At 54.2% G+C, this 23,616-nt stretch overlaps 4 protein-coding genes across 5 annotated transcripts in view; 1 reads left to right on the forward strand and 3 right to left on the reverse strand.

The window, feature by feature from the left end:
* Positions 1-4,373, reverse strand: part of TGFB1I1 (transforming growth factor beta 1 induced transcript 1) — a 5,326-nt gene extending 953 nt beyond the window's left edge. The window contains exons 1-10 of the mRNA XM_004691954.2: positions 4,316-4,373; positions 3,039-3,154; positions 2,877-2,929; positions 2,633-2,775; positions 2,381-2,468; positions 2,177-2,282; positions 1,871-2,065; positions 894-1,067; positions 549-630; positions 3-142 (exon numbers count right to left, since the gene is read on the reverse strand). Of these exons, the coding sequence (XP_004692011.1) occupies positions 3-142; positions 549-630; positions 894-1,067; positions 1,871-2,065; positions 2,177-2,282; positions 2,381-2,468; positions 2,633-2,775; positions 2,877-2,929; positions 3,039-3,154; positions 4,316-4,328 (1,110 nt within the window). The 5' untranslated portion in view covers positions 4,329-4,373. The remainder of the gene's footprint in view (positions 1-2; positions 143-548; positions 631-893; positions 1,068-1,870; positions 2,066-2,176; positions 2,283-2,380; positions 2,469-2,632; positions 2,776-2,876; positions 2,930-3,038; positions 3,155-4,315) is intronic.
* A 1,595-nt stretch (positions 4,374-5,968) lies between these two features.
* On the reverse strand, positions 5,969-11,966 carry ARMC5 (armadillo repeat containing 5). 2 transcript variants are annotated; one of them, XM_004691955.2, is made up of 6 exons: positions 11,498-11,966; positions 10,060-10,167; positions 9,180-9,966; positions 7,682-8,175; positions 7,152-7,284; positions 5,969-7,050 (listed from the first exon to the last, which is right to left on the reverse strand). In XM_004691955.2, the coding sequence occupies exons 1-6, from the start codon at positions 11,964-11,966 to the stop codon at positions 6,231-6,233; spliced, it is 2,811 nt and encodes a 936-aa protein (XP_004692012.2). In that variant the 3' UTR covers positions 5,969-6,230. The 2 variants fall into 2 exon arrangements, with proteins under 2 accessions (XP_004692012.2, XP_012587516.1); XM_012732062.1 differs by lacking the exon at positions 11,498-11,966 and adding an exon at positions 11,140-11,208.
* A 7,829-nt stretch (positions 11,967-19,795) lies between these two features.
* On the forward strand, positions 19,796-21,675 carry LOC101622771 (cytochrome c oxidase subunit 6A2, mitochondrial). Its single transcript, XM_004691668.2, has 3 exons — positions 19,796-21,107; positions 21,262-21,398; positions 21,551-21,675. Exons 1-3 carry the CDS (start codon positions 21,035-21,037, stop codon positions 21,632-21,634), a joined length of 294 nt encoding a protein of 97 aa, XP_004691725.1. The 5' UTR covers positions 19,796-21,034; the 3' UTR covers positions 21,635-21,675.
* An 840-nt stretch (positions 21,676-22,515) lies between these two features.
* Positions 22,516-23,616, reverse strand: part of ITGAD (integrin, alpha D) — a 20,678-nt gene continuing 19,577 nt past the window's right edge. Inside the window, exons 27-29 of the mRNA XM_004691669.1 lie at positions 23,426-23,527; positions 23,044-23,154; positions 22,516-22,617 (exon numbers count right to left, since the gene is read on the reverse strand). Coding sequence (XP_004691726.1) covers positions 22,516-22,617; positions 23,044-23,154; positions 23,426-23,527 — 315 coding nt within the window. The remainder of the gene's footprint in view (positions 22,618-23,043; positions 23,155-23,425; positions 23,528-23,616) is intronic.

Consider the following 23,616-nt stretch of genomic DNA (forward strand, 5'->3'; position numbering starts at 1 on the left):
ACGAAGCAGTCTGGGTGCCAGAGCGCGCTGAGCGCCGAGATGTAGTTGTCCAGAATGGGGCCTTGGCAGCCCTGGCAGCGCGGGGCGAACAGCTGCAGGAAGTCCCGGCGGCAGTAGGGGCGGCCCTCGCGCTCGTGGAAACCTAGGGGAGGACACGGGGCTGAAAGCAAAAGTGTGCGGAGCCGCAAGGGGCCTGGGGCCTGGCCTCCGCGTGCTCGAACTGCGAGGGCCCTCCTCAGGGCAGGGGCAGGTGGGAATAAAGCGAAGCCTCACGCAGAACGCCGGTCAGCGGAAGACCACTTGGGGGGTCGTACTTCACAGGAGCTCAACTACGCGGTCAGGGGGTGGGCGGCGACAGAGAGCATTAAGGAGCAGGAACGAGGTCTGGGCCCGGACAGGACCCAGCAGGAGGGGGAAGGGAAAAGCACGAGGGGAGACAAGACATTCCTGAGCAGAGAAGGTCGGGAAGCTAGGGGCTAGTCAAGGTGAAAAGGGGCTGGGCGGGATGTCAAGTGCACCCGAGGCTTTTAAGGGAGTCAGGTTCTCACCCTCATCTCCGAAGGGCTCCCCGCAACTGACGCAGCAGAAATGCTCCGGGTGCCAGTGGGTGCCCAAAGCGGTAACCATCTTCTGCAGGGGATGGAAGGGAATACTCAGTGGGGTCTCCCTTCCCCCCCCACTCCCTGGCTGCTGGGCTGGAGTGAGTCCCAGGAGCAGGAGATTTAACAAGGAACTTGGCAGTCAAATAGAGAGGGTAGAATCCCAAAGGCCATGGAAGAGGCCAAGGGGCTGAGCTAGGGTGGAGAGGGGATGTGTGGGGGTGAGGAGAGTGAGTGGACGAAGCCTCAACCCACAGGTGCCTGGGGTGACACAGAAGCGGGGTGTGGGCTCACATGTCTGATGGGTTGATTGCAGAGGCCACATCGTGGGGAGAAGCGCTCAAAGTAGCACTCGGGGCAGAAGGGGGCTCCATCCTTCTCAAAGAAGCTGCTGCCTCCCAGGGCTGTAGAGCAGCCACCACAAACGAAGTGCTCAGGGTGCCAAGCTCGGCCCAGTGCAGTCACCACCTGTCAGTTGAGGTGAGGCCAAGGTCAGAGTGTCCCCAGGTGGCCACTTACCTAAGACTTTTCAAGTCTTATCTCTGAGTTATCAGAATTTAACATTCAAGTCACTCAGTCTGTATGTGATGGAGAATTGACCCAGGTCTTACAGCCTGAGGCCCCCAATATTGTTAGGCATTGCGAAGATGTATTATCTTTTAAAATCAGAAGGAAAAAATGAGCTAAAAGAAAATGATTTCATAGCGATACATTCATCTTTATACTCACAGTCATAAAATACAATTTTAATGTATTTTTCTAAAGGGTGGGACCCATGAAGGCGAAAGTGCCATGGGCCCATGAGGGTCATAATGCCTCCCTCTTCTGCTGAGGTTGGAAATTCTGGGTTGGGAGCAGGGCACGTGCTCTGGGGGGCGGGGAGGGAGGTTAGGTTAATCAGTGGATATAGCTGTTGTCATAACACCTGCCCAGTCAATAAGTCAAGAGTCATAACTCCCAAAGCAGACTCTGGGTGCCTGGAAGAGGTGGGTGGGGAACAGGAGGCTTTTGTGAAGGTTAGATGAGATGGGGGTTCATAAAGAGCTGGCACAGTGCTTGCACAGTAGGGTGTGATAAAGGGTGCTTGGGTTAGAACTTTCCCAGCCACTCACTTGCAGGTAGGTGACTCAGAGCTTCAGACTTTCCTCACCTTCATAATGTAAATAACAGTCATGCCAATCACCTAGATTATTTATTAAAAGGGAACAGCACAGTCTGGCTCTCAGTAAAGAAGGGTCTGTGGGTCTCCCCATTTGCAGGATTCCACCTACTTGGCCAGCAATGGATTTGTTACAGGAGCCACAGAGGCCCTTGGCCTGAGTGGGAACGCCACGGCGGCTGAGGTCGGACTGCAGCAGCCCCAGCATGGTGTCCAGGCTGCCCTTGCTGGTCTGGTCGGGTTGGGATGGGGAGTTTTCATTCACAGAGCTCGGCGCTGGTTGCTGGGTTGGCCCAGAGGCTGGAAGCTGCAGTAGGGAGGACATGAGAGTTCATTTGGCAAAGGTCTAGAATGGTTGAGGAGCAACAAAATGACACTAGCCCTCTCCACCGCTCCCACCCTTTCCTGCTTAACTCACATGGTTCTGGACTCGGAAGTCAGAGAGTGAGGCCATCAGTCTATCCAGCTCTAGGGTGGCTGAGGTAGCCGAAGGCTTTGGGAGAACAGGGGATGGGCTGGGAGGGCTGGAAAGAACACAAGGAGCATCAGCTCAGAGCTTCTCAAAGAAACTCAGGCATCCATGACTGGCTGACCCTGGGCCCTGCCAACTAGTCAAACTCACAGACTGGGCCTTTTCTTGTCCTCAGATTGGTCCTCTTTCTGTTCCCCTGCAGCATCTTTGCTTGATGGGAACTGAGACATTATTTCATCTGCAGAGAGGAGAGAAGGGCACTGGCATGAGGCCATGCTCTGCCCACCCTCCCCTGTAAAGTTTGTATCTCCTCAGTCGCTCTTCAGGGTCTATACCCCTTAGTCTCTGCCCTTCCCAGCCCTGCCCCTAGCCCAATAAGGTCTGTCACAGTAACCCAGGTACCTGTGATGTTGAACTGAGTAGCATTAAGTTCCTGAAGTAACCGGTCTAGCTCACAGAGTCCTGTGCCCAAGACACCACTGGAGGAGGAGAATGGAGGGGCGGCGGGGGGCGCCGGCTTCGGGGACCGAGGCTTGCATACCGTACTGGGAAACAGGGAGGGGGCCTGGGTTCAGGGACAGGAACCCAAGCCTCCTCACCTCCGTCTCAGCTGGCTTCTCTATCCCACAGGCCCCAGGCACCTCACCTGTACAGATGGTCCTTGTCCCCAGAGCTTCCCGAAGACTCCCCTGGCCCTGTCTACAGAGAGAAGGACGTGTGGGGAGGGATAGCCCTGGCCTTTGCCCCACTCTGGCCCTGCCAAGTCAAGCTCTAGTGGTTGCCCCAAACCCCCAGCATCTGATCTCACCTGTGGCTGGTGGCCATAGGTCAGAGGAGATGTGAGGGCCTCTGAGGGCCGCTCTTTTGAAGGCCCTGATCTTGGCATGTGTGAAGTGGTGGTCTCCAGATCAGAGAGCAGGGCATCTGTAGGGAGAGGCCATCAGGGTGAGAAGCTGAGAGGTCAAGGTTAGGGCAGAGACAGGCCATTCAGAGGATAGGGATTCCAGCGGGTAGTAATTGAGGAGGCCCCCAGCTGGCATTAAGGGATCAAGGTCAGAAGGAAACAACGCAGAGATGTGGAAGGCAGCAAGGAATATTTATGGCCAGAGCATCTTAAGTGGCTCATTCTGGGAGTCCTGCACAAACCCAGCCGCTGATATCGTTTATTCTCCCATCCTTACTGATGCAGTCAAAATTGGCTCTTTACGCCGGCCAAATTTGGCTCCACCCCAAATTGCTTAGTGGGCCCTGTGCCTGGTACCCAGCTCTCTGATTGGAGGCTCGTTTTGCCACACCCACTGATGCCCCCTCCACCTCCCTTCTAAACAGACCGCACCCGGCAGCCAAGGCCCACCCCCAGGCCAGAGCCGGTTACCCCTACTGAGCAGCACCCCCTACTGCCAGTTACCGGAACCCCCTCTTTCCCAAGGAGGGCACAGCTTTCCAGCCCCAGTTCCAACAGGGAGGAGGAGAAGTCTGGGCTCTCCTTCCTGCCCTGAAATTCCCCCCACTTCTGGCTCCAAATCCTTTGAACTCTTTCCCTTCCAGAGCCTGGAAGTCCCTGATCCTTTATTCTCTGAGCATCGTGGTGGAACCCTTCACCCCTCCCTGGCATCTTGGCACTCCTTATTTGTTATTCTCTGCTGGCCCCTACTTACTCAAGGGCCCTTAACTCTTTCCTCTCCCTAACCCCGGTGCGGGCTGTCTTCTCCAGAACTTGATGTTATATTTCCCCCTTCTGTCCACTTTCGCAGTCCCTAGACCCAAGGCCCCTTTAACCCCTCTCAGCCCAGAGTCCCTGAGTCCAGGAGCCCAGGGGCGCAGTACCTTCCTGCCCATCCATCCGCAGCCAGAGACGGAGGGGCAGAGCTGGGGAAGAGGGAGGGAGAGGCCGGTGGGGAAAGACAGGAAGGGAGAGGCAGGAAGGGGACGTGGAGTCGGAAAGGAGTCGCGGCTCCGACCAGAAGCGAGAAGAGAAGACGGGAGGCAGGAACCCGGGCTCGAGGAGAGCGAGAGGGGCCGCCGGGATGGAGAGGAGCATCCGGGCGGCCGCGAGGGGCTGGGGACAGCGGGGACCCCACTCACCCAGGTCCTCCATGGCGGGGCGCGAGCGATCGCGGGGCGAGCAGGGCGGGGGCCGTGTCCGGTGGGGGCGGGGGGCGGGGGGGCGTCCGGGGGTTGGAGCCCCGGCCGTGACCATGTAAGGAAGCCGGGACCCGCTGGGATGGGGCTTGGGGGTGGGGTGGGGGTGCAAAGAACGGGAAAACTCCGGGGGGGGGGCGTGTAAAGGAGGGAAGGCCCCTGCCCACCCAGGCCCAGCCCGCAGCCCCGCCTGCCGGGAGGTGGCCACACCCCAGCCTTGGCCTCAGCTGCAGGGAGCCCCAGGCGGCTGAACCAGAGTGAGAAAAGTGACTCTCCAGACCCAGCTCCGGTTCCTCTCTGCCGGCTGTGATTCTTAGACAGTCTGAGGCCCCCACGCAGACACCTCCCAAAGCCAGCACCCTCAGTGCTAGGCAGAGCCTCCCTCCCAGGGGCTGATCCCAAAGAGACTTGCTCCAGACAGAATGTTTGGATTGGGGCCAGGAGTCATGTTCTAAGGTTCCAGCAGACTCAGGTTCAGAAACCTCCCCTTTGAGACTGACAGACAAGGGACAGAGATCCCAAAAGGCACATCATGCTAGACACAAAAGAGAGCTCTCAGAGCCAGACAGACACAAACAAGGAACCTCCCTGCAGACCTTTTTCCAAGAGTTGGAAACAGACACGCGGATTCATGGACTGAGCCCAAGCCAGAGCTGCATTCCCTCGTCAGCCAGCCCCCAGCCAGCCTTCAGGACAAAGCCCCTCCCCAACACTAAGGAGCGCCTAGAGAGCCCTCCCCACGACACTGGTGAACAGAGAAGAAAGCAGCAGGCTTCAGCCATAAAGGAACAAGAGGCTTCTGAGTCCAGACATAGGCACTGGTCTCAACCCAGCCACAAATCGGAGCGACTTGGGGAGCTGATGCTCCGGGCAACCTTTCCTCAGTCTTAATTGATGAGAAGAGGCCCAGGTACCAGTATTTGTTTCTAATATGCAGCCTGACAAGAGACCTGGCCTCTCAGGGAGGCACCGAGACAGCAAATGTCAACCTCAGCTCCCCAAAAGCTAAGTGGTAGGCTCCTTCAACTCAGGCTGCTACCTGAGTGCTCAGGGGATCTGACACTGGAGATCAAAGCAACAAGAGCCCTTGCTTCACTTGAATGCCCGTCCAAGGGCTTTGGTTTTCTCGGGGCATGACTAACACAGGGCCTCAGAGACTCCAGGCCCCTTCTCATAGGCAAGCAGCAGGAGGACACTTGACCCAAAAAATGAAAGTAGGCCCAGAGCCTGAAGGCCCAAGATAGGTGAGGAAGAATGTCTGGGCTTTGGACATACATCCCCACGCGCACAGCATTCCCTCAGTCCAGCTTTCTCCGTCCTGACCAACGTCAGTGTGTCCAGCTGAGTGGTGTCTGAGCAATGAAGTGGAGCGAGCAGGAAGCAGACTTCCCTTGAGGCCTGAAACCACATCCTAAGGAGAAGCCTGGGAACTCTACCCCATCCCAGGGCTCCAGCACCACTGCCCACTTACTTAGTAAATTCCTGCCTGCGAAGGGGGGCCTGTATTGAGACAGAGAGATCTAAGACCCTCCTGGACACGTGGAGTGTGTGTGGGGGTCCCACGGGAAAGTAAGCAGAGACCACACGATAGGGTATACAAGTCCAATGATTTAATTCATCTCCAGAAGACGTGGCCAGGCCGGTGCCTGGTTGCTGGGCTGGTCTCCATCTCATGGGCTCCATGCCCAAACTCTGGTCTCCGTTCCTCACTCCTGGGCCTTTGGACCTTCATTTTGGGGTCCAGTTCCATCCTCTCATCAGTTCTGGATGGTGACTCTGTAGGCTCAGCCTCCTCCTGCCATTCTGAGGCAGGCTTCCTTCATAACCAAATCATCGTTCAGTCTCCTCCCAGGGATCATCAACAGTCTAGGCTGGGGCCCCTGCCCCCCAGTTCAACTCCCGTCACCACAGCCAGTAAAGCATCAGTCAGGGGTCCTGCCTCCTTGCCTGCTGCCTCCACAAGCCCTACTAGGGCCAGTGCCCGCTTCCGTGGGCACTGCCCTGGCCCCAGTGTCCAGCGAGCACAGTGGGCAGTCAGCCGGGGCCGGCCCAGGCGGAACACTTCACCCACTGACTCAGGGCTACCCTGGGGTCCCAGGTGGACACGGCCCACAGCCTCTTCCAGCTCGTCTTCGAGACCAGGTAGCAGGAAACGGCCGGCAGCTTCTAGTGCCTCCTCAGCATCTGAGCCCTGCAGGGGCTGGCCTGGTGGGGGGACAGGCCCCAGGGCAGCCCCACAGCCCCGGCAGCCATGTAAGTGATGCAGGACAGGCCGGGCTGCACTGGGTGACAGGCCTCGAAGTGGCACCAGGTCCATTTGAGCCTCAGCAAAGCTGCCAGCCAGCAGGGCACGGAAGAAAGGGGAGGCAGTCGCTGAGGCAGCTCGCTGGGCAGGGAGCCGCAGGCCTGAGTCCAGCAGGAAGTGCAGGTCAGGGGCTGGGATGGGAGCTGGGCCCAGCAGAGGTTCATAGAGGCAAGGGGAGGGTGGGTCCAGTTCACAGGGCATGGCAGGTGGGAGGGCTGGGCTCACAGTGGGAGACACCAGGCCTCGGAGGCAGGAGAGGGAGTCGGCAGCAAAGAAGAGGAAGAGTGGATGCGGAATTGGCCGAGTCAGTGCCGCCAGGAGGAGACGGAGGCCGCCCTGGTCCAGAAGTAGCCGGCGCCACAGAGAGGGCTTCCTTTGGGGAGAAAGGGAATATTTCAGAAGGTGGAAAAGGGTGGGACTAAGGAATAGCAACCTTGCTCCCTGAGCCCCACCAGGCACCGGTGCCCCCCTCACCGGCAGATGAAGGGCAGGGTCAGTGCGCAGGCTACACGGTCCTCAGGGCTTCCAGAGAGCAACAGGTGAGTGAGGGCACCCACCCCGAAGGGCGACTCGGCCTGCACGGTCAGGTTCTGCAGCAGCATCTCACCTGTGGGGACGGGCAGAGCTGGTCAGGGTGGGAGCTGGTGTTCAAGATTGGGGTGGGAGGGGTAAGACAGTCTTCTGGGACCATGAAGGCAAGGAGGGTAAAAGCTCAGGGCTAGGAATCAGCACGCGAGGTAGGTCCTCACTAGTTAGTGTGCCCAACAGAGAAGTACAGGAACAGGCAGACCCAAGTGCAGACTGGGCAGGCACAGTTCTAAGTTGTCAGAGCCAAGACTGGCGGCTGGGCACTTGGGCTGCAAGGCCTGGCAAGGATGGGGTAGAATTCTGCATGCACAAAGGTGTCTCCCGCCTGCCTGGATGGTGGGCTGGGAGGGCAGTGAGCAGGTGGGCCATGGAGGGCGCAGCAGGAGGAAGGGGTCTCAAGAGGCAGAGGGACACACCCAGCTCCCGGTGCTGGTTGCGGCGAGTGGGCCGGGCCCGGGGCGCTGGCCAGTCGTCCGGGGAGACACCGAGTACCAGCCAGGCACGCAGGAGCGCAGCGCCATAGCTGCGAACAAAGGCCTCGAGGCAGGCAGGGTTGCAGGTGAGGCGCGTCAGGATGCGCAGTGCGCGGGGGTTCGGAGGACCCGGTGCTCCCGTCACATAGGCCAGCAGGCCACACAGGGCCGGGCCAGTCACCAGCGCCCCGCTAGGGTCGGGAGCCTGGGAGAAGCGCGACAACAGCAACAGCGCCGGCCCCTCCCGGCCCCAAGGCTCCTCGGAGGTGCCAGGGCTGCGGCTCGGCGTGCGCAGAGCACGAGGTGTGCGCAGTGAGGCTGGGCCCGGGGAAGGGCTGGTAGGTTCGGCCGGCTCTGGTGGCGGACAGCGTTCTGGGGACCAGTCAGGAGAGATGTCTCCGGGGCCTGCGGCATAGCCCTCGGAGATGAGCCAAGACCTGCAGAGGGGAGACAAGAAACTGAACGAGAGTCAAGGGACGGGAGCGGGTTTAAGCAGTGGTCATGTAGAAGGAGGGGAGCGAAGGAGAGGGGGTGCCCGAGGGCTGGGAGGGGGTAGGTCGGAGGAGTGAGAGGGGAAAAAGTCTTAGGGAAAACCCCGACTCATTCAGCAATCACTGATGCCTGTCATGTGCCAAGTTCTGTTTTAGGTGCAACAGACAAAACACAAGTGCCCTGCTAGGGTTTACACACCGCTAGGGTTTGTTTTTCTAGTGAGGAGAAGCAGGCCACAAAGTAAGAAGGGACTCACATGGCATGTGAGTGTGTGTGGAGTGAGACATATGGAGATAAGCCAAAGGGAAGAGAAAAGCACCAGGGGAGAGCCGACTCCCCTGCCATGGAGATGGCAGCCGACGCTGAGAGAAGGGCCAATCAGCGCACACAGGATGACGCAACCATGCTCCAAACTAGCAAGGCCAGTGTGTGAAGGTGCCCCGGGCACTCCGGAGGGTGGCGGGACGCAAGGCAGAGTTCAGGAGGAGGCTGAATTTACTGTGCACTGCTGAGTACCAGGTCAGGTGCAAAGTGCCTTCACTTAATTTTTACAACAACTCCATGGGGACGTGTGCGTTACCAGCCTCCATCTTATACACAAGGAATCAGAGGCTCAGAGAAGCTAATTAACTTCTCACGATGACACAACTTTCAGGCGGTGGCAGCAGACTAAGAACTGAGGCTGTAGAGCAGATGCCGTCATAACCAGCCAGTGCAATGCTCCCTTCCAGTGAACCTGCCCAGGCCCAGAAGTTCAGAGGTGCTGGGGTGAAGCCAAGGTCAAAGGCAGATGCAAGGGAGAGGAGGTGTTTAATGGGGGCTGCAAAGTGGTCATGTCTGAGGAGAACAAGGAATCAAGAGTCAGATTCAATAAAAGTCCTGCTGACACAGCACTGGGTCGACGTTAGTGAGGGGAGCGCAGCTGACACAAGCGGGAAGGGGAACTTACCTGAGGCTTCGGAAGCTTCCCGCTTCTGCCCGCTCAGGGGTCCGCTCCTCAGGGAAGTCCCAGGAAGCAGCTTCTCTCCCCTCTTCTTCTTCATCACCTGCTTCACCACACAGCTGTCCAGCCAAGAGGGGTACAAGTCCCAGAGCCTGTAGCCGGCCCAGGGCCCCAGTGTCATAGAGGAAGCCCACAAGGGCAGCCACGACACGAGGATGCCAGGAGTTGGCGCGAGGGTCCCTCAGGAGGCCCATCAGCAGCTCCAGGCCACCAGCATCCCGAAGTCGGGCCCGGTTGATGGCCTCCCGGCACAGTAGGCACACAGCCCGCACCAGGGGCTGCTGAGAGGCGGGGCTCGTCCCGCCGGGGCCCCGGCGCCTCTGCAGCTCACCTAGCAGCACCTCCACACCACCAGCATTGCCCAGTGCAGGCCGTACCAGGCCCTGGGCGCAAAGATTGGCAAGGATCAGGATAGTCGCCTCACGTACTGCCCTTTTAGGGTGGGAAGCCAGGCTGACCAGTGGGCCGAGTCCCCCACCTAGGCTCAGCTGCTCAGCACAGGCTCGGGAGCAGCCTCGACTCAATTCCAGGAGAGCACGGACTAGGGCCAAGGTCAGCGCGGAGTCCGGAGCAGCAGCCAGAAGCTCGGCCAGTGGGCGCACTGCTCCTTGCTGTGACAGGGCCAGGCGGTGCTGGGGTGAGTCCGCCAGGTTGCGGAGGGCCCGGACCACACTCTGCAGGCAGTCTGAGTCCTGGCTGGCTGTCAGGCTCTCAACGAGCAGAGGAACGGCACCTGGAGAGGGAAGGCAATGGGTGAGTAGGGACAGACACCAAGCCTCTCTCCCACCTCACGCCTCAGCTAGCTCCACCCTCACAGACGTCTCACCAGCAGAATGGATGTCCCCACAGCTCTCAGGTTCCATGGCTAGGTTCCCCAGAGCACGGGCGGTTCGGTTCTGGATGCTGTCTGTCTTCACGCACTGAAGAATAGTCACTGCAAGAGAGTTTGGCCTCTTGAGGGTTTCATCTCTTTCATTAATCACCTGATGACGGTGGCTCAGAGAGGCAAGAAAGGCCTCAGACAAGGCTAACACTCGGTGAGTCTAGAAGACTAACAGGTAGGAAAGTTTTCCTACAAGACTGGCGGATGAGGTTTTAAAGGGCACTTGAGGTTTAGAAGCAGCTTTTGCAAAGACTGAGTGCTGAGATGTAGTATCTGTGTTATGGCTTCACGAGGGGCCTCAAAGCCTGGCCCAGGGATCAGGACTAAGAGGGCACTGGGCATTACTTGGAATTTTAAGAATGGTTGTGACATGATACAATCTGGAAGCCATGGGGAGAAGGGGTTACAAGGGAAATGAACAATGCAAAAAGGCAGTAGCGAGGAAGCTATTGCACTCATCCAGATAAGAAAGGACAACAGCGAGTGCAAAGCCACCAGCACAGTCCAGCACACTGCACCGGTCTCTAGGCACTTGGTGCTGGAAAGGATAGCGCTGGACAGATTCAGGAAATACTTACAATATAAAATAGTGATTGAATACGAGGATTATACAATGACAATAACATTTATAATCTAGTGAGGATTTATTAATGTACCAAACCTCTCTTCAAACATGTTATGGTCCAGATGCATTTCATGCAACTTAAAAATATAGTTTCCTTTTATCATAAAAAACGATTTCACCAAAACTGACAACTTCACAGCAGTCAGGCAGATGAGCAAACTGCGTTCACACCGTTGCCACCAGGCGGCGCCAATTTAGAGAGCAGGAGAGCGTGCCATCTTTCGTTAGAATTTTTCTTACTGTGCTAGTTTTTAATAACGCAAAATACCCAGTCGATGGTGAGGGTATCTACGCTCTATATTTGTTTCTCACTTTCTCCCTATTCCAATTTTACGAGGTAGTTACTAGTCCACGTCACAACAAGGAATCCTAGATGTGAAGCGACTACACCTTCTGACCTCCAGTTCATCAAACGAGGTGTCAGGGCCCTGTGCAGAGTCGGTCACTCAGCCGACACCGAACGTCGGCCGTGAACATCGCAAGTGGAGGACAAGACTCATTTCAAAAATAACACTTTGACTTCCACCAGGACAGATGCGCGGTGTCGCCAAGGCCCCGGGGAACGACTGTCATGATCTGATCTGGAAGGTTCGGGTAGGCAGGAATCGAAAGAGAACGACACGGGGCAGCGGCTCGAGATGGGGGCTCTGCGCCGTCATAAAGCAAGTTCTAGGGCATTGCACAAAGAACTCAAGACTCCGCCCAGCTCCAGACCGAAGGTGGAATCCTTCTAGGAAATGAGGGCGGAGCACTTACCCAAAGAAAGAATGCCTCCGAGTCTGCGCACTTCGGCCCGGCACGCCCCTTCGGTACAGCAGTTGGCTAGGATGCTGAGCGCTAAGTCCAGCGTCTTGCGCAGGCGTGCTGGCGGCGAAGACGCCGCGGCGGAGGGGGCGGGGCCCGGCGAGGGGGCGGAGCCATCAGAAGCCGCAGACTCCGCCGACGAGGGGGCGGAGCCGGGGCCAGCCTGGAACGGGGCGGGGCCCGCTGCAGCCGCTCGCCGTAGCAGAGCGAGAAGGGGGCGGAGCCCGCCGCGTGCCCGGAAGCGCTCGATTCCCCCTGCTGCCTTGATGTGGCGCGTACGGAGGGCTAGGAGCACACGGCCCAAGGATGTCTCGTTGGCAGCTGTGTCCTTTCCCCCACCAAGACCCTCCCCGGCCGCCGCCGTGAGCTGCGCGAGGCAAAACGAGAGCGAGTCCGTGGGGGTTGGCTTCGCAGCCGCCATCTTGGCTCAGGCCTAAGGCTCCACCCCCCTCCTCGCCGCTCAGACAGGGGAGCGGAACTGGAAGAGAGGGGCGTGGCTAGGCCCCTCCTCTCTGACGCTTTTTAGGTAGCGCCCCGACTGCAGTTATTTGGCAAGTCGGATATTGTAGTTCTCCCTGCGATCCGGTACTCTTGCACTGTTTCAGAAGGCACATCTGGAGTAGAGGTTATCTAATTGTGGTGCTTGCGGTGCATACTGGGATATGTAGTTGCACCACACTCAACACGCCTAGTTTAGGATGAATGAGAAACTCTTCTCCCCGGGACTCGGAGCGGGCAGGTGCTTTTGGAGAACCCAGGCATCCGCCCGTGGAGCCTCAGTGCCGGGCTGCTTCTGGTGACTTGACTACTCTGTCAAAGCGTGCCTTCGGCAGCAACCACCTTTCCCTTCAGGCTTGCTTTGTTGCCTCCCAGCGGAGGCCGGGGCATCCGAATCCACGCTGATGGACTCAGAATCTCTAGTTAGGCTACAGATGTCAAATTCTTGACAGCGGCCGCAGATGGAGAACTCTCGCTCCGCCAGGTGAATGAGAGGGTTAAGCCTATCGAGACCGGTCGCTGCCACTTCCTAGAGCGGCACGAGCTAGTGGATTTATCCATTTCCGGCGCTGGCCTCCTGCTCCCCAGTGTCCCCCTCTCGGACAGCTTGTGTGCTCAGTAGCTGGTATAGGAAAGCCGGGTACTCTTCCCTCGAAATGGCGGCGGCAGCGCCGGAAGTAGGCAGGAAAAATTCGGGGGCAGAGAGACTGGGAAGATGGACATTAGGATCCCAGGGAATCCCGACGTCCGTCCTTGATTGCGGAGTTGTTTCACTGAAGTTGTTTCACTCGAGCGGCCCTTCCTCGAGTGGCCTGGGCAGCCAGCCGCCCAGGAAATGCTACTGGGCTGGAAGTACATATATGAGTGAGGCTGTGACCCTGGGGAGGAAGAAGCCCCTGCCGGGACCTGGGACCAGCTGCTCTGCAATACCCACATCGTTCGAATGCCCGCAGTGTGGATTGACCGCTTAGTACCCAAGGCAGCAGCGCACGGACAATGGAGAAGTGCTCTACAGGAGTTCTGGTTGTGGCCCTGGCTTTAGTGAGCGTCGCCAATTTTCGGAGCTCCAGCACATCCACTTGTTCAATGGTTCTCTGCCTGAATGTTTCTGTCACAACTCCAAACTCAAACATCAGTGCTCACAAACGGTAGGGAAGCCCTAAACAAGCCCTAACCAAGCAAGGATTTTATAGGCAGTTCAGATCTGCTGCAGCACCAACACACTCACACAGATAGGACATCCTTCCCCTTAACAAGACCAGAAGCCTTAAATTTACAGCAAATGTTGCAAAATCTTCAGCCAGGGCTCCAGGCTACTCGTTCATCAGGTCACCCAAAATGGTGATATGCCCTGTGTCAGCCTGCAGTGTGGCCAGGCCTTTGCCTACATTTCCAACTGGGACCTGCCCCACTGGACACACGGGTGGCAGCCAATAGCTCTGGCCTCTTTCAGCCCACACTTTAGCCCTGACATCAGCCTGGTTGTCAAGGAGCTCCAGGGTGCAGCAGCTCTAAACAACCCTCCTTTCTGCTCCTTTATTCATGGCCTGAGGATGGGATTTGGGAGGGTCCTCACATCCTATCCCAGGCTTTCTGACCTGGGTCAGAGGGCCCCAGACCAGGGGAGCCTGAGCAGTGGAATTGGAATCATTGCATTTTCTACCTGTTTTTTAAGGCCCTAGTCAGCTGGATGGTGTTTTTTGGATGGCAGGGGCTGTCTAGCACAGGCCCACTGCTCCCAGAAGCAAAACACCTTTGGCATCTGCTGACCAGATCCCTTCACAGGCCTAGGGAGTGAGGGGTTTACTCATCCCTAGAGCAACAACTGCCTCACTCCAGAGGAATGGGACCAGTGGCAAGGCACAACCCTGCTAGTGTAGGATGGGGGAGTAGGAGTGGGGGTCTCACCTTCTAGAGGGCGTGCACTATTAGAACAGCCAAGCTGTGTTCTGGCCAAAGAACCAGAGAAGTTGAACTCTGGGGTTTGACCACTTTGAAGGGCTTCTCCCTACATGAAAACTGTCTACAGGTCGAAGGTAGGCTGGGATGGCCCAGGGGCAATGAGGAGCACCAGAAGGTCTGTTGAGTGCACAGGGTGCTCACGGGGGCAGGGACAAAAGAGTTTGTGATCTGCCCCTTCTCCCTTCCCCTTTCTTATCCCCTCCTCAGAAGTCCCCTAAGTCTTTCTCTGTTTCCTCAACAGGGGAAAAAGTGATAAATGCTCATTTGTGCCTGGACATCCAGGATTGAACATGGACCCTCACAAATCCCATTGTCAGGCCATGAATCAACAGTCCCAAAGGAGCAGAAAGGAGGGTTGTTTATAGAGATGATGGACCCTGGAGCTGAGCTCCTTTTGATGTCCTCAGGGATGATTCCCCAAACTAGGGTATTTCTGTTGAAATTAGGGTACATAGGCACTTGAGGGAAGCTTCCCACAGCACCACATAGTCTGTGTCCATAGCAGAGTCCAAACTGTGAGGCCCTTCTCTCTCCTCCCCAGAGATGACTGTTCCTCAGACAAGCACAGACTGCAGCCTGTTTGAGCTTGAAGGAGGCCTAAATCCCACTCCAGAGGGACTGTCCTTCCACCATTATCTCCCTGCATTTTCCTCTGTCCCATGTTTTCCTTTTATCAGGATTGCTGCCTCTAAAGTGTGCCCATGTAGACTGGGGCCGAAGGGAAGGAGTGTAAAGGACTCTTCTCAGTGTCTAGCAGGACTGTCCAGATTTGTCTCTTCATAGCTGTATGACTCTAGACAGCTTTGCCTCTTCTGAGCTTCATTTCCCTCCTCTGTACAGCAGGGAAGATGACGACCCTTTCCCTGCGGCGATGAGCATCCCAGGGGATCACTTCCATGGAGCGCCTGCTTCAGGGAGTGGCTGTAGAGTCAGTCCTCTTGCTTCCTCCCTCATGTCTTGCGCCTTTCGCAGAGGGGGTCATCCAACAGGTGTCATGCCAGCTCACGTGCTGGCTCCCCCCAAGGTTGCAGCTGTGAGCCTAGGGTGGCTTGGAATGTTAAAGGAGGACTCAGGACCAGAAACAACTCAGTGTGCGATGCTGGCAGTGGAGAAAGGGTCTCGCTAGGGCACATCTGGAGGCTTCATGGAAATGGCATCTATCAGGGACCACTTGTCCCCAGGCTGGGTCAAGAAATGCCATAGGGCATGGGGTCAGTGATGGAGAAAGGGTGCTTGTCATGTTTCCCACCAACAGCTTGCCACAGAGCATAGGTCAGGATCTGAGCTGGAGGCCTGAACCTGGCGCATTCATAGCAGGCATCAGTAAATAGGTGCGGTGAGCCCTCCCTCATGGTCCAATGGGTTAAAGCACAGCACTGTGAAACTGTTAGCAGCCGCTTCGGCATGAGTTCGATCCCTGGCCAGAGAGGTGACCTACATGGTGCAGCAGACCTCTCCTGTCTCGACCCCTGCTCCTCTCAGCAGTGTGTTTTGTCAATCTGCCTGTTCTGCTCCCCACTCTGTCTCCGGTGAATCCTCTCACTGCACCTCTGGCCTGTACCCCAGCTCTGTATGCATAAATAAAGAATTCTGACTCTGACATGTGGACTAATCCTTAGGGTGACTTACAACATAGCAGTTTGAGGGGCTGGCACATCTTCTTAAATAAGAGAAGGAGAAGATGCCAAGTGGAAGCCACAGTCTTTCCCCTCCAGTTTTATTGAGATATAATTAATATATAACATTGCATAAGTTTAAGTTCTACAACATAATTGTTACATGTATAGATTGGAAGTGATCGCTACAATGTTAGTTAGCACACCCATTACCTCCCATAGTTATAGTTTTGTGTATGTAAACTGTTTTAAAAAAGATTTATTTATTTATGCACACAAGAACTGGGGTATAGGCCAGAGACGCGGGTGGGTAAGAGGATTCACTAGATACAGAGTGGGGAGTAGAACAGGCAGAATGACTGAAATACACTGCTGAGGGGAGTAGCGGGCGGGTCAGGAGAGGTCTGTGCACTGTGTGGGTCACCTCCCTGGCCAAGGAACGAACTCATGCTGCAGTGGCATCAGAGAGCTTCATTGTACTATGCTTTTACCCGTTGCACCACCAGGGAGGGCCCAGTTTTTTGTGTGTAAACTTTTAAAACCTATTCTGTTAGTAACTTTCAAGTATTCAGTACAGTACTGCTAACTAGTCACTATGCAGAACATTGCATCCCCAGGACTTCTTTATCTTATAACTGGAAATTTGTGTCCTCTGATTTTCACTTATTTCTCTCAACTCTCAGAGTTGCGGTCTTTTGGTAACCTAATCTCAGAAGTGACCTTCCATCACTTCTGCCACATTCTGTTTACTAAGAGTTATTCTCTAAATCTAGTCCACACTAGAGGGGGAGGGGATTAAGCAAAGGTGTGATTGTGAGGAGATGGGAATTAGAGGACCAGGTCAAGCCACACTTCCACTAGCCCATCTCTGACCCTCAGTGATTTTCCCTCCTCTAGTAGATTTGGGGACTTGCTCTCTTCTGCCCGGTGAGCGGCTTCCATCCTCATACTGTGACCGGGAACATGTACATCTTGCCTCTGTGCTGTGCTTTTCTGCACTCTTCACAGTCATGTCCCTAGACTCAGAAGTGACAGGTAGAAGGAACTGTCCCTTCCTTTACAGATGAGAAAGGGATCTTCACACTTGCTCAAAATCCAGAAGCTCGATCTTCTGACTTCTGGTCCAGTTTACTGCTCTTCCCCAAACAGATCAGGCAACACTTGATCTACACAACACTTGATGTTGGGTTTAGCTAGGCTGTACTCTCAGACCAAACTCAGTGTCCTTTCTTCTGGGTGCCAAGGTAGATGTGTGACTCCCAAAGCTGAGGGAACTTGGCACTAAGGTAGGATAAAGCACTAGCCGCTAGTGTGAAATTTAAAAGGGGCAGGAACTTACTCAGCAATCAAGATAAATATTATTTTAATGTAATTTTAAAAGATTAGCAAACGACAGGCTGGGCCATACACCTGTTTTTTTGAACATAAGGTTTTACTGGAATCAGGGCCATGACTAGAATGATGTGAGTCAAGCCCCTGACAGAGTAAGGTTGGAGCTCCCTTCACCTTCTGCCTCTGCTTCAAAGTGATGTTTTGTTCATCACGAATTTTTGGCATTAATTTTGAACTTTGCATTAAATTGCTTATCTTTATTACTGTGTCCTGGGCGCCCCCTTAACTTTAGTGCAGGAGGTGACTGCTTCACTTGCTTCACGCTAGTGCCAGCTCTGTGATGCAAGTACCTCTTCAAGCCAGATGCTGCTCAAACCTCCAACACCTTCCAGTTCAGGCCGCTTCCATCTACCTCCAGCCGCTAGGGGGCGCGGCCGTGCCGCCCGTCGCGTCACTCCCTGGCTCGATTCCCAGGTGAGGCGGAGGGGACGGCTTGCGCATGTGCATACCCGCTATTGTAGCGGCTGGACCCGGGCTCTGGGGTCATTCCGGACCTTGGTGACCTTGCCTGGCTTGCAGTGCAGGTCCTAACGTCTCCGGTTTGAGGAAATCCCAATCCCTAGCCATTTCCCCCTTACATTCTAGTTAGGGATTGGAGGTCGCATCTTCTGCCACCCTTTGTGGTACTCTCACCGCTGTGGTTGTTCCCTCGCCTAGGGAAAGCCAGGCACAGACACAATTTGGGGGGAAGGGGGTACTGGCAAACCCAGCGGGTTGGGCAGGGGAAAACTGAGCTTTTCCAGGCAGAAGCTGGGCCAGGATTCCCGGGACCCTGGATTCCAGCTTACGTGGCTGGCATCACGTATTTTCTTGGAGGAGGTTGAAGTTTGTCTTATAACAATTTTGCAGCAGCATAGGAATTAGAAACTCTTTTAAGCCATACTGGTTGGATTCTGGCTCTGCCACTTAACATGATGGATCACTTTGGCAAGGTTAAGACCTTTCACTGCCGCTGTTTCATCATCTGTAAAATGGGGGAATAGTCCCTATCTTAAGAGTAACGAGGTTTGATCAACGTGTAGAAACTTAGGTCATATAGTAAGTATAAGTGCTAGTTACTTAAGCTTTGTGGTTTAGTTACAATTTTTTTTTTAAAGATTTATTTATTTGTACATACAGAACTGGGGTACAGGACAGAGGCTCAGGGGTGGCGAGAGGTTTCACCAGAGACAGAGTGCGGAGCAGAACAGGCAGATCGACGAAGTACACTGCTGAGGGGAGCAGCGGCGCGCCATGTGGTCACCTCCGGGGCGGGCGGGGATCGAACTCATGGGGAAGTGGCTTTAGCTTCCCAGTGCAGTGCTTTAACCCACTGCGCCACCAGGGAGGGCCTAGTTATAATTTTTTTAATCTAAAAATTATTATAATTTTATAATCTATAAAGAGAATGGGTTGCTGAGCACTGATCCTTCTGCCCACAGCTCAGAAAAAGCTCAGCTTATCTGTGCTAATAGCTTTGTTGCAGTTACAATGTGTCCATCTTAAATGTACCATTAGGTAATTTTTGATAAGCGTATATAATAGTGTGGCTACCAACACTAATGTGATATGTACACTAATGTAAACGCCCTCACCATCATAATCAATATGTGGAGCATTTCCATCATACCTCGAAGTTCTTTCATGACTTTTTGCATCCAGCCACTCCCCCACTCAATTCCAGACAATTATCCATTTGCTCCTTGCCACTAAAAATAAGTTTTGCTTACTGTAGAATTCATATAAATGGAATCATATAGTATGCCATCTTTTGTGTGTGACCTCTTAGGGCTAACATAATTTTGAGATTTTTGAGGTACATCTATTTGTTGTATGTAAAATTGTTCTTTTTGATGCTGAGCTGTGTGTTTTTTTTAAAAAATATTTATCTATTTATGCAATCAAGAGTTTGGGTAAGGCTGGAGGTACGTGGGTCAGAAGATTCACCAGAGACAGCGTGGGGAGCAGAACAGGCCAATCTACTGAAATACACTGCTGAGGAGAGCAGTGGGCTGGACGGGAGAGGTCTGCTGCACCACATGGGTCAGCTCCCTGGCGGGGGAATGAACCAGTGCTGCAGTGGCTTCAGAGAGCTCCACAGTGCTGCGCTTCAACCCACTGCACCAACAGGGAGGGCCCTGTATGCTTCTTTATGAGTATCCCACAATATTTTTTATCCCTTCACCTTTAGCAGGTTTGACTGTATCTCAATGTGTAATTCAGTTGACTGTCTGTATTTTAAGGCCCTTAAGTGTCCATTAGGCCTCATTTATATATACCCCACACAGATGTTTATTAAAGACATTCGTATCTATCTACAAGAGAAGGAAAAATATTTCAATAAAACGTGAACCACAGGGGCCCTTCCTGGTGGCCCAGTGGGTTAATAGTACTACAAGCTAACAGCAGCCTCAGCTGCTTCAGTGCAGCAGGCCTCTCCTGTCTCCCCGGCTGCTCCCCTTAGCAGTGTACTTTGTCAATCTGCCTGTTCTGCTCCCCACTCTGTCCCTGGTGAATCCTCTCACCACCCCTGCACCTCTGGCCTGTGCCCCAGTTCTGTGTGCATAAGTAAATACATCTTAAAAAAAAAACATGGATCACAGTAAAGGGAACAAAAGTCAGAAATTCACTGATAAAACTTTATAGATAAGCTGTTTCAAATAAAATGTTTAGCAGTTAATAAAGACTTAAATCTCACCCAAACTTTTCTTTTTTTCAAAAATCTGAGTACAAATCTTTCTAAAACTAGATCAATGGATCCTGAAGTTCAAATATTAACAAGGCTAATTTTCTCATCATTCAGGTCTGCTCTGAAAAAGACTTCAATCTAAGGTTGCAGTCTCAGATTCCAGCAATTTCATGTCCAGCTGAAATACTATTGTGTTAAAGGTCCAAGACTGAAGTTCCCAAACAGACTCTCCTGGACTTGTGCTCCTCTTAAGCCAATCAATACGGTCAGGAGAATGGAATGCTCCAATTGGCAAGTCCTGGACCATATGACTTCTTGGCTGGAAAAGATGTCCTTGACTGAGCAGAAAGTGAGAGGAAATGGGGGTGATTTCACAAAGAAAACCTAGAATCAGGAGGAACAGGCACGAGTATATTTTGTGTTTGTGGGACAACACAAAACAGTGCATATTCACTATAGCAAATTTCTAGATGCTTCCAATGTCAAGAGGCTGGACGCTGCCTCCTGAGGTTTACTTAACAACGGGCAAATTCGTTCTCTTGGCCTAAAGCAAAGAAAAAGCTCCAAGACACAAGAAGCTTTGGCAGCAGCCCAATTACGAGTTTAATTAAAAGTGAGTAATTATGAAACGGTGGGTACAAAGACCGACAAAAGAGCACATAAAGCTGGAACCAGGATCAGCCCAGGAAGGACGCAGACGCGCGCTGGTGTACACAGGATGACTGCAGCCCAGGACAGAAGCTGCTCTGCGGTGAGACCGCAGGAGCCAGGTAGCCTGTGTCCAGCCCTGTGAACCTTCCTGGTGTCTTGCAGCCCAGCCTGGTTTGTTTCTGGCTCTGCAGATTGTCGGCTCTGGCAAACCATAGACACTGCGACCTCAGATTCCTGGTTGTTCCTCTTTTCAAAATTAGTCAACAGTGAGTTTTGTTTCTTGTTAACAATTGGACAATACACATACTGAGCTTCTATCACAGGCCAGAGCCTAAGCTGGCAGGCTCCTATGTTAGTTGACTTCAGCATTTAAGGTAGAAATGATTAGAAATTAGAGATGCCAAAGGACATTTAATTCCAGCTACAATTCTGTTGAAGGGTTGTGTGCTAATGAGAAGCTGTTGAGCAAAGCTGTTCCCTGCAACTATAAAAAGAACGGCACGTTGCATTTTCACTGTGGCCTCCTCATAGCTGTCAGAAAGACCTCATGTCAGCCAGGCTCATTTTAAATATAGAAACCCCCTAAAAATAGCCTCCCGTGTTACAGACTCAACAGATGATTGGGCCTAAAGTCGGGGAGGAGAATAGAGGCTTCTGCGGAGGAGAGAGGAAGGACAGACCTACTGTCCCCCTCTTGCCGCCATGGCTCTGCCGCTGAGATCTTTGAGTCGGGGTTTTGCCAGCGCCGCCAAGGGTGACCACGGCGGGGCAGGAGGTGAGTGGTTTGACCCAGCGGTTTTCTGACCTGGCCCACTTCTTCTCACCTCCGCCTCCACAGTCACCGACACCCCACCGACCTCTTGCTCCCTGACCTCTGTTTCTCTCTCACCTCTCTCCTTCTCTCTACCTCTGCCTCTTCCTGAGCGCAGCTGGCACCTGGCGCTTCCTGACCTACGTGCTGGCGCTCCCTGGCGTGGCTCTCTGTACACTCAACTCCTGGCTCCACGCGGGTCAGCACCAGCGCCCCGAGTTCATCCCCTACCACCACCTCCGTATCCGCACCAAGGTATGCCGGCCTGAGCCTCAGACGGAGCCTGGATACCCCCTACCCCCACGCCCCTCCCCACCTCTCCATGCCCCACACCAGTGGGTGGTGAATGGGCGGGGGATCCCCGGCCCAGTGAGCACTGACCACTTGCTTTCTCCCTCTCTCCACAGCGCTACTCTTGGGGGGACGGCAACCGCACTCTTTTCCACAATCCCCACGTCAACCCTCTGCCCACTGGTTATGAACACCATTGAGGGGGCTGGTGGCCCCGATGCAATAAAGGCTTGGAAGCCAAGTGTTTGTGGGTTCAGTGTGCACTGGGCAGCGGGCCAGGCCCGGCGGGGCGGGGTGGGGGGCAGGGCTTGGGCCGCGTTCCCAGCGCATGCCGCCTTATGTGTAGGACGTGTTCTTTCGACTACTGGATTTGAGAATTCTAGGGGACATTCTTGATGGCAGGTAGGAGATTCCCTCCTCTCCCACCTACTAATGAAAGCACTAGACGGACACCCATTGAGTCCACATAACTTTTGGAGCAAGGTATAAATTTGGTGTCCCTTCTCCAGGCAGAGGGGTTTGAGATTATCAAAGATTACAAGATTTATTTTAAAATTCTTTTATTATATATCTAGAGGTTCAAGGGGGAAGGGTGGGGGTGGGGTGAGAGGATTTGCCAGAAACAGCTGGGGAGCAGAACAGGCAGATCCACTGAAATACACTGCTGAGGGGAGCTGCGAGTCAGGAGAAGTCCGCTGCGCCATTTGAGGCTCAGGGCGTCGAGTTTATGCCCCAGTGGCTGCAGACAGCTTCGTGGTGCTAATATGAAGTACTGACCCAACCCTTTGCACCACCAGGGAGGCCTTTAATGTTACAATTATTAAACATGAAAATTCCTGCTGACATCGTGTAAAAAGTGGGTCATCGCTGAGGAGGTCTGAGAGATATGTAAAAATATGAAAATCTTGCCATGTTTTGGGAAGGCAGCTTAGCACAACTGAGTTGTGCAGGCCAGCACAGATCTACCTAGTGTTGTTCCAGGGAAGGAGACTTACAGGCTTAACTGTAAGTCTGGGACTTAGGCAGGACTGCTCAGTGGCGGGGGAGGGATTTACGGGAAAGTGGATTATCGGGACAAAGATTAGCTGGGAGCTTCAGAGCTGAGATCCTCCTTATTGAAAGTGGCAGTGTCTTCAGCCGTGTTAGCCAGCATTTCTTTGTACTGACGTTTGAAGAAACCAAGCTACAAGAAGTAAATCGAAAAAGCTGGGTAAGAAGACAGGGAAGAAAGTTGGGAGTAGGAAAAGGCTGAGAGAAGGGAACTAAGTCGAAGTGATTCTGTGTGCTCGACACTTATGTGACGACAGCTGTCATATTGAGTATGTACTGTGCTACTCAAATTCTGATTCAGGCAGGCTTGCACACATAGCTTGGTCCTATTTCTATCTCACTTACACCACTCTGATGTAGGCATTGCTTTTATTTTTAAAATGAGGAAACAGGTTCAGAGAGGTTTAGCAACTTGGCTTGACAGTAAGTAGCAAGACAGAGTCAGAATGTTTCCATAGATGTGTGTACTCCATAGTTTGAGTTCTTCCCACCATCCCATCCTGTCTGTGGGTAGCTTGGGTTGGGTACTGGCGGTGTCGGAGTGGACGGACACGCTCACCTCGTACAGCACGGCTGTGATGACGGCCAGCAGCAGCAGCCCGCCCACGGAGCTGCCCAGGATGAGGGGTCTGGGGTCATAGACCTCATACTCTTCCAGCACCGTCTCCACCTGAAGCAGAGGTGGGCCCATCAGAAGGCAGGAGGCCTCTGGTGCCCCACATTCTCCCCAGGTCCCCCCACTTTAACTCCCTCCTCACCTCCCCAAGCTCTGTTCCAAGAGTGAGATACAGAAGCACTCATGGGCTTAGGGACAACTGTCCTGCCCAGGGACCTTCCGTCCTACCCACCCCTCCCCCTACCGTGCTTGGGAGCCCCAACTGGGCATCATGGATTTGGCCTCTGGAACCCCCTCCCCCACCTGTCCGGGCCCACAGCCCTACCTGGGCCCTCAGAAATGCCTCCTGCCCTGGAAACTGGGAATACGTGGATCCGTTGAACAGGATTTCAGCCCTACTCACGATCTGCACCTTCTTCTGCTGCGTCTGCTAGGAGAGGGCAGAGCTGGGGTGCTGGCCGGGGAAGGCTCGGCGTTGGAGAGGTGCTTGGCTCGAGGATGGGCACAGGCACAGCC

This window comes from Condylura cristata, unplaced genomic scaffold (assembly GCF_000260355.1).
Source record: "Condylura cristata isolate star-nosed mole 26May11 unplaced genomic scaffold, ConCri1.0 scaffold00032, whole genome shotgun sequence".
Lineage (NCBI taxonomy): Eukaryota > Metazoa > Chordata > Mammalia > Eulipotyphla > Talpidae > Condylura > Condylura cristata.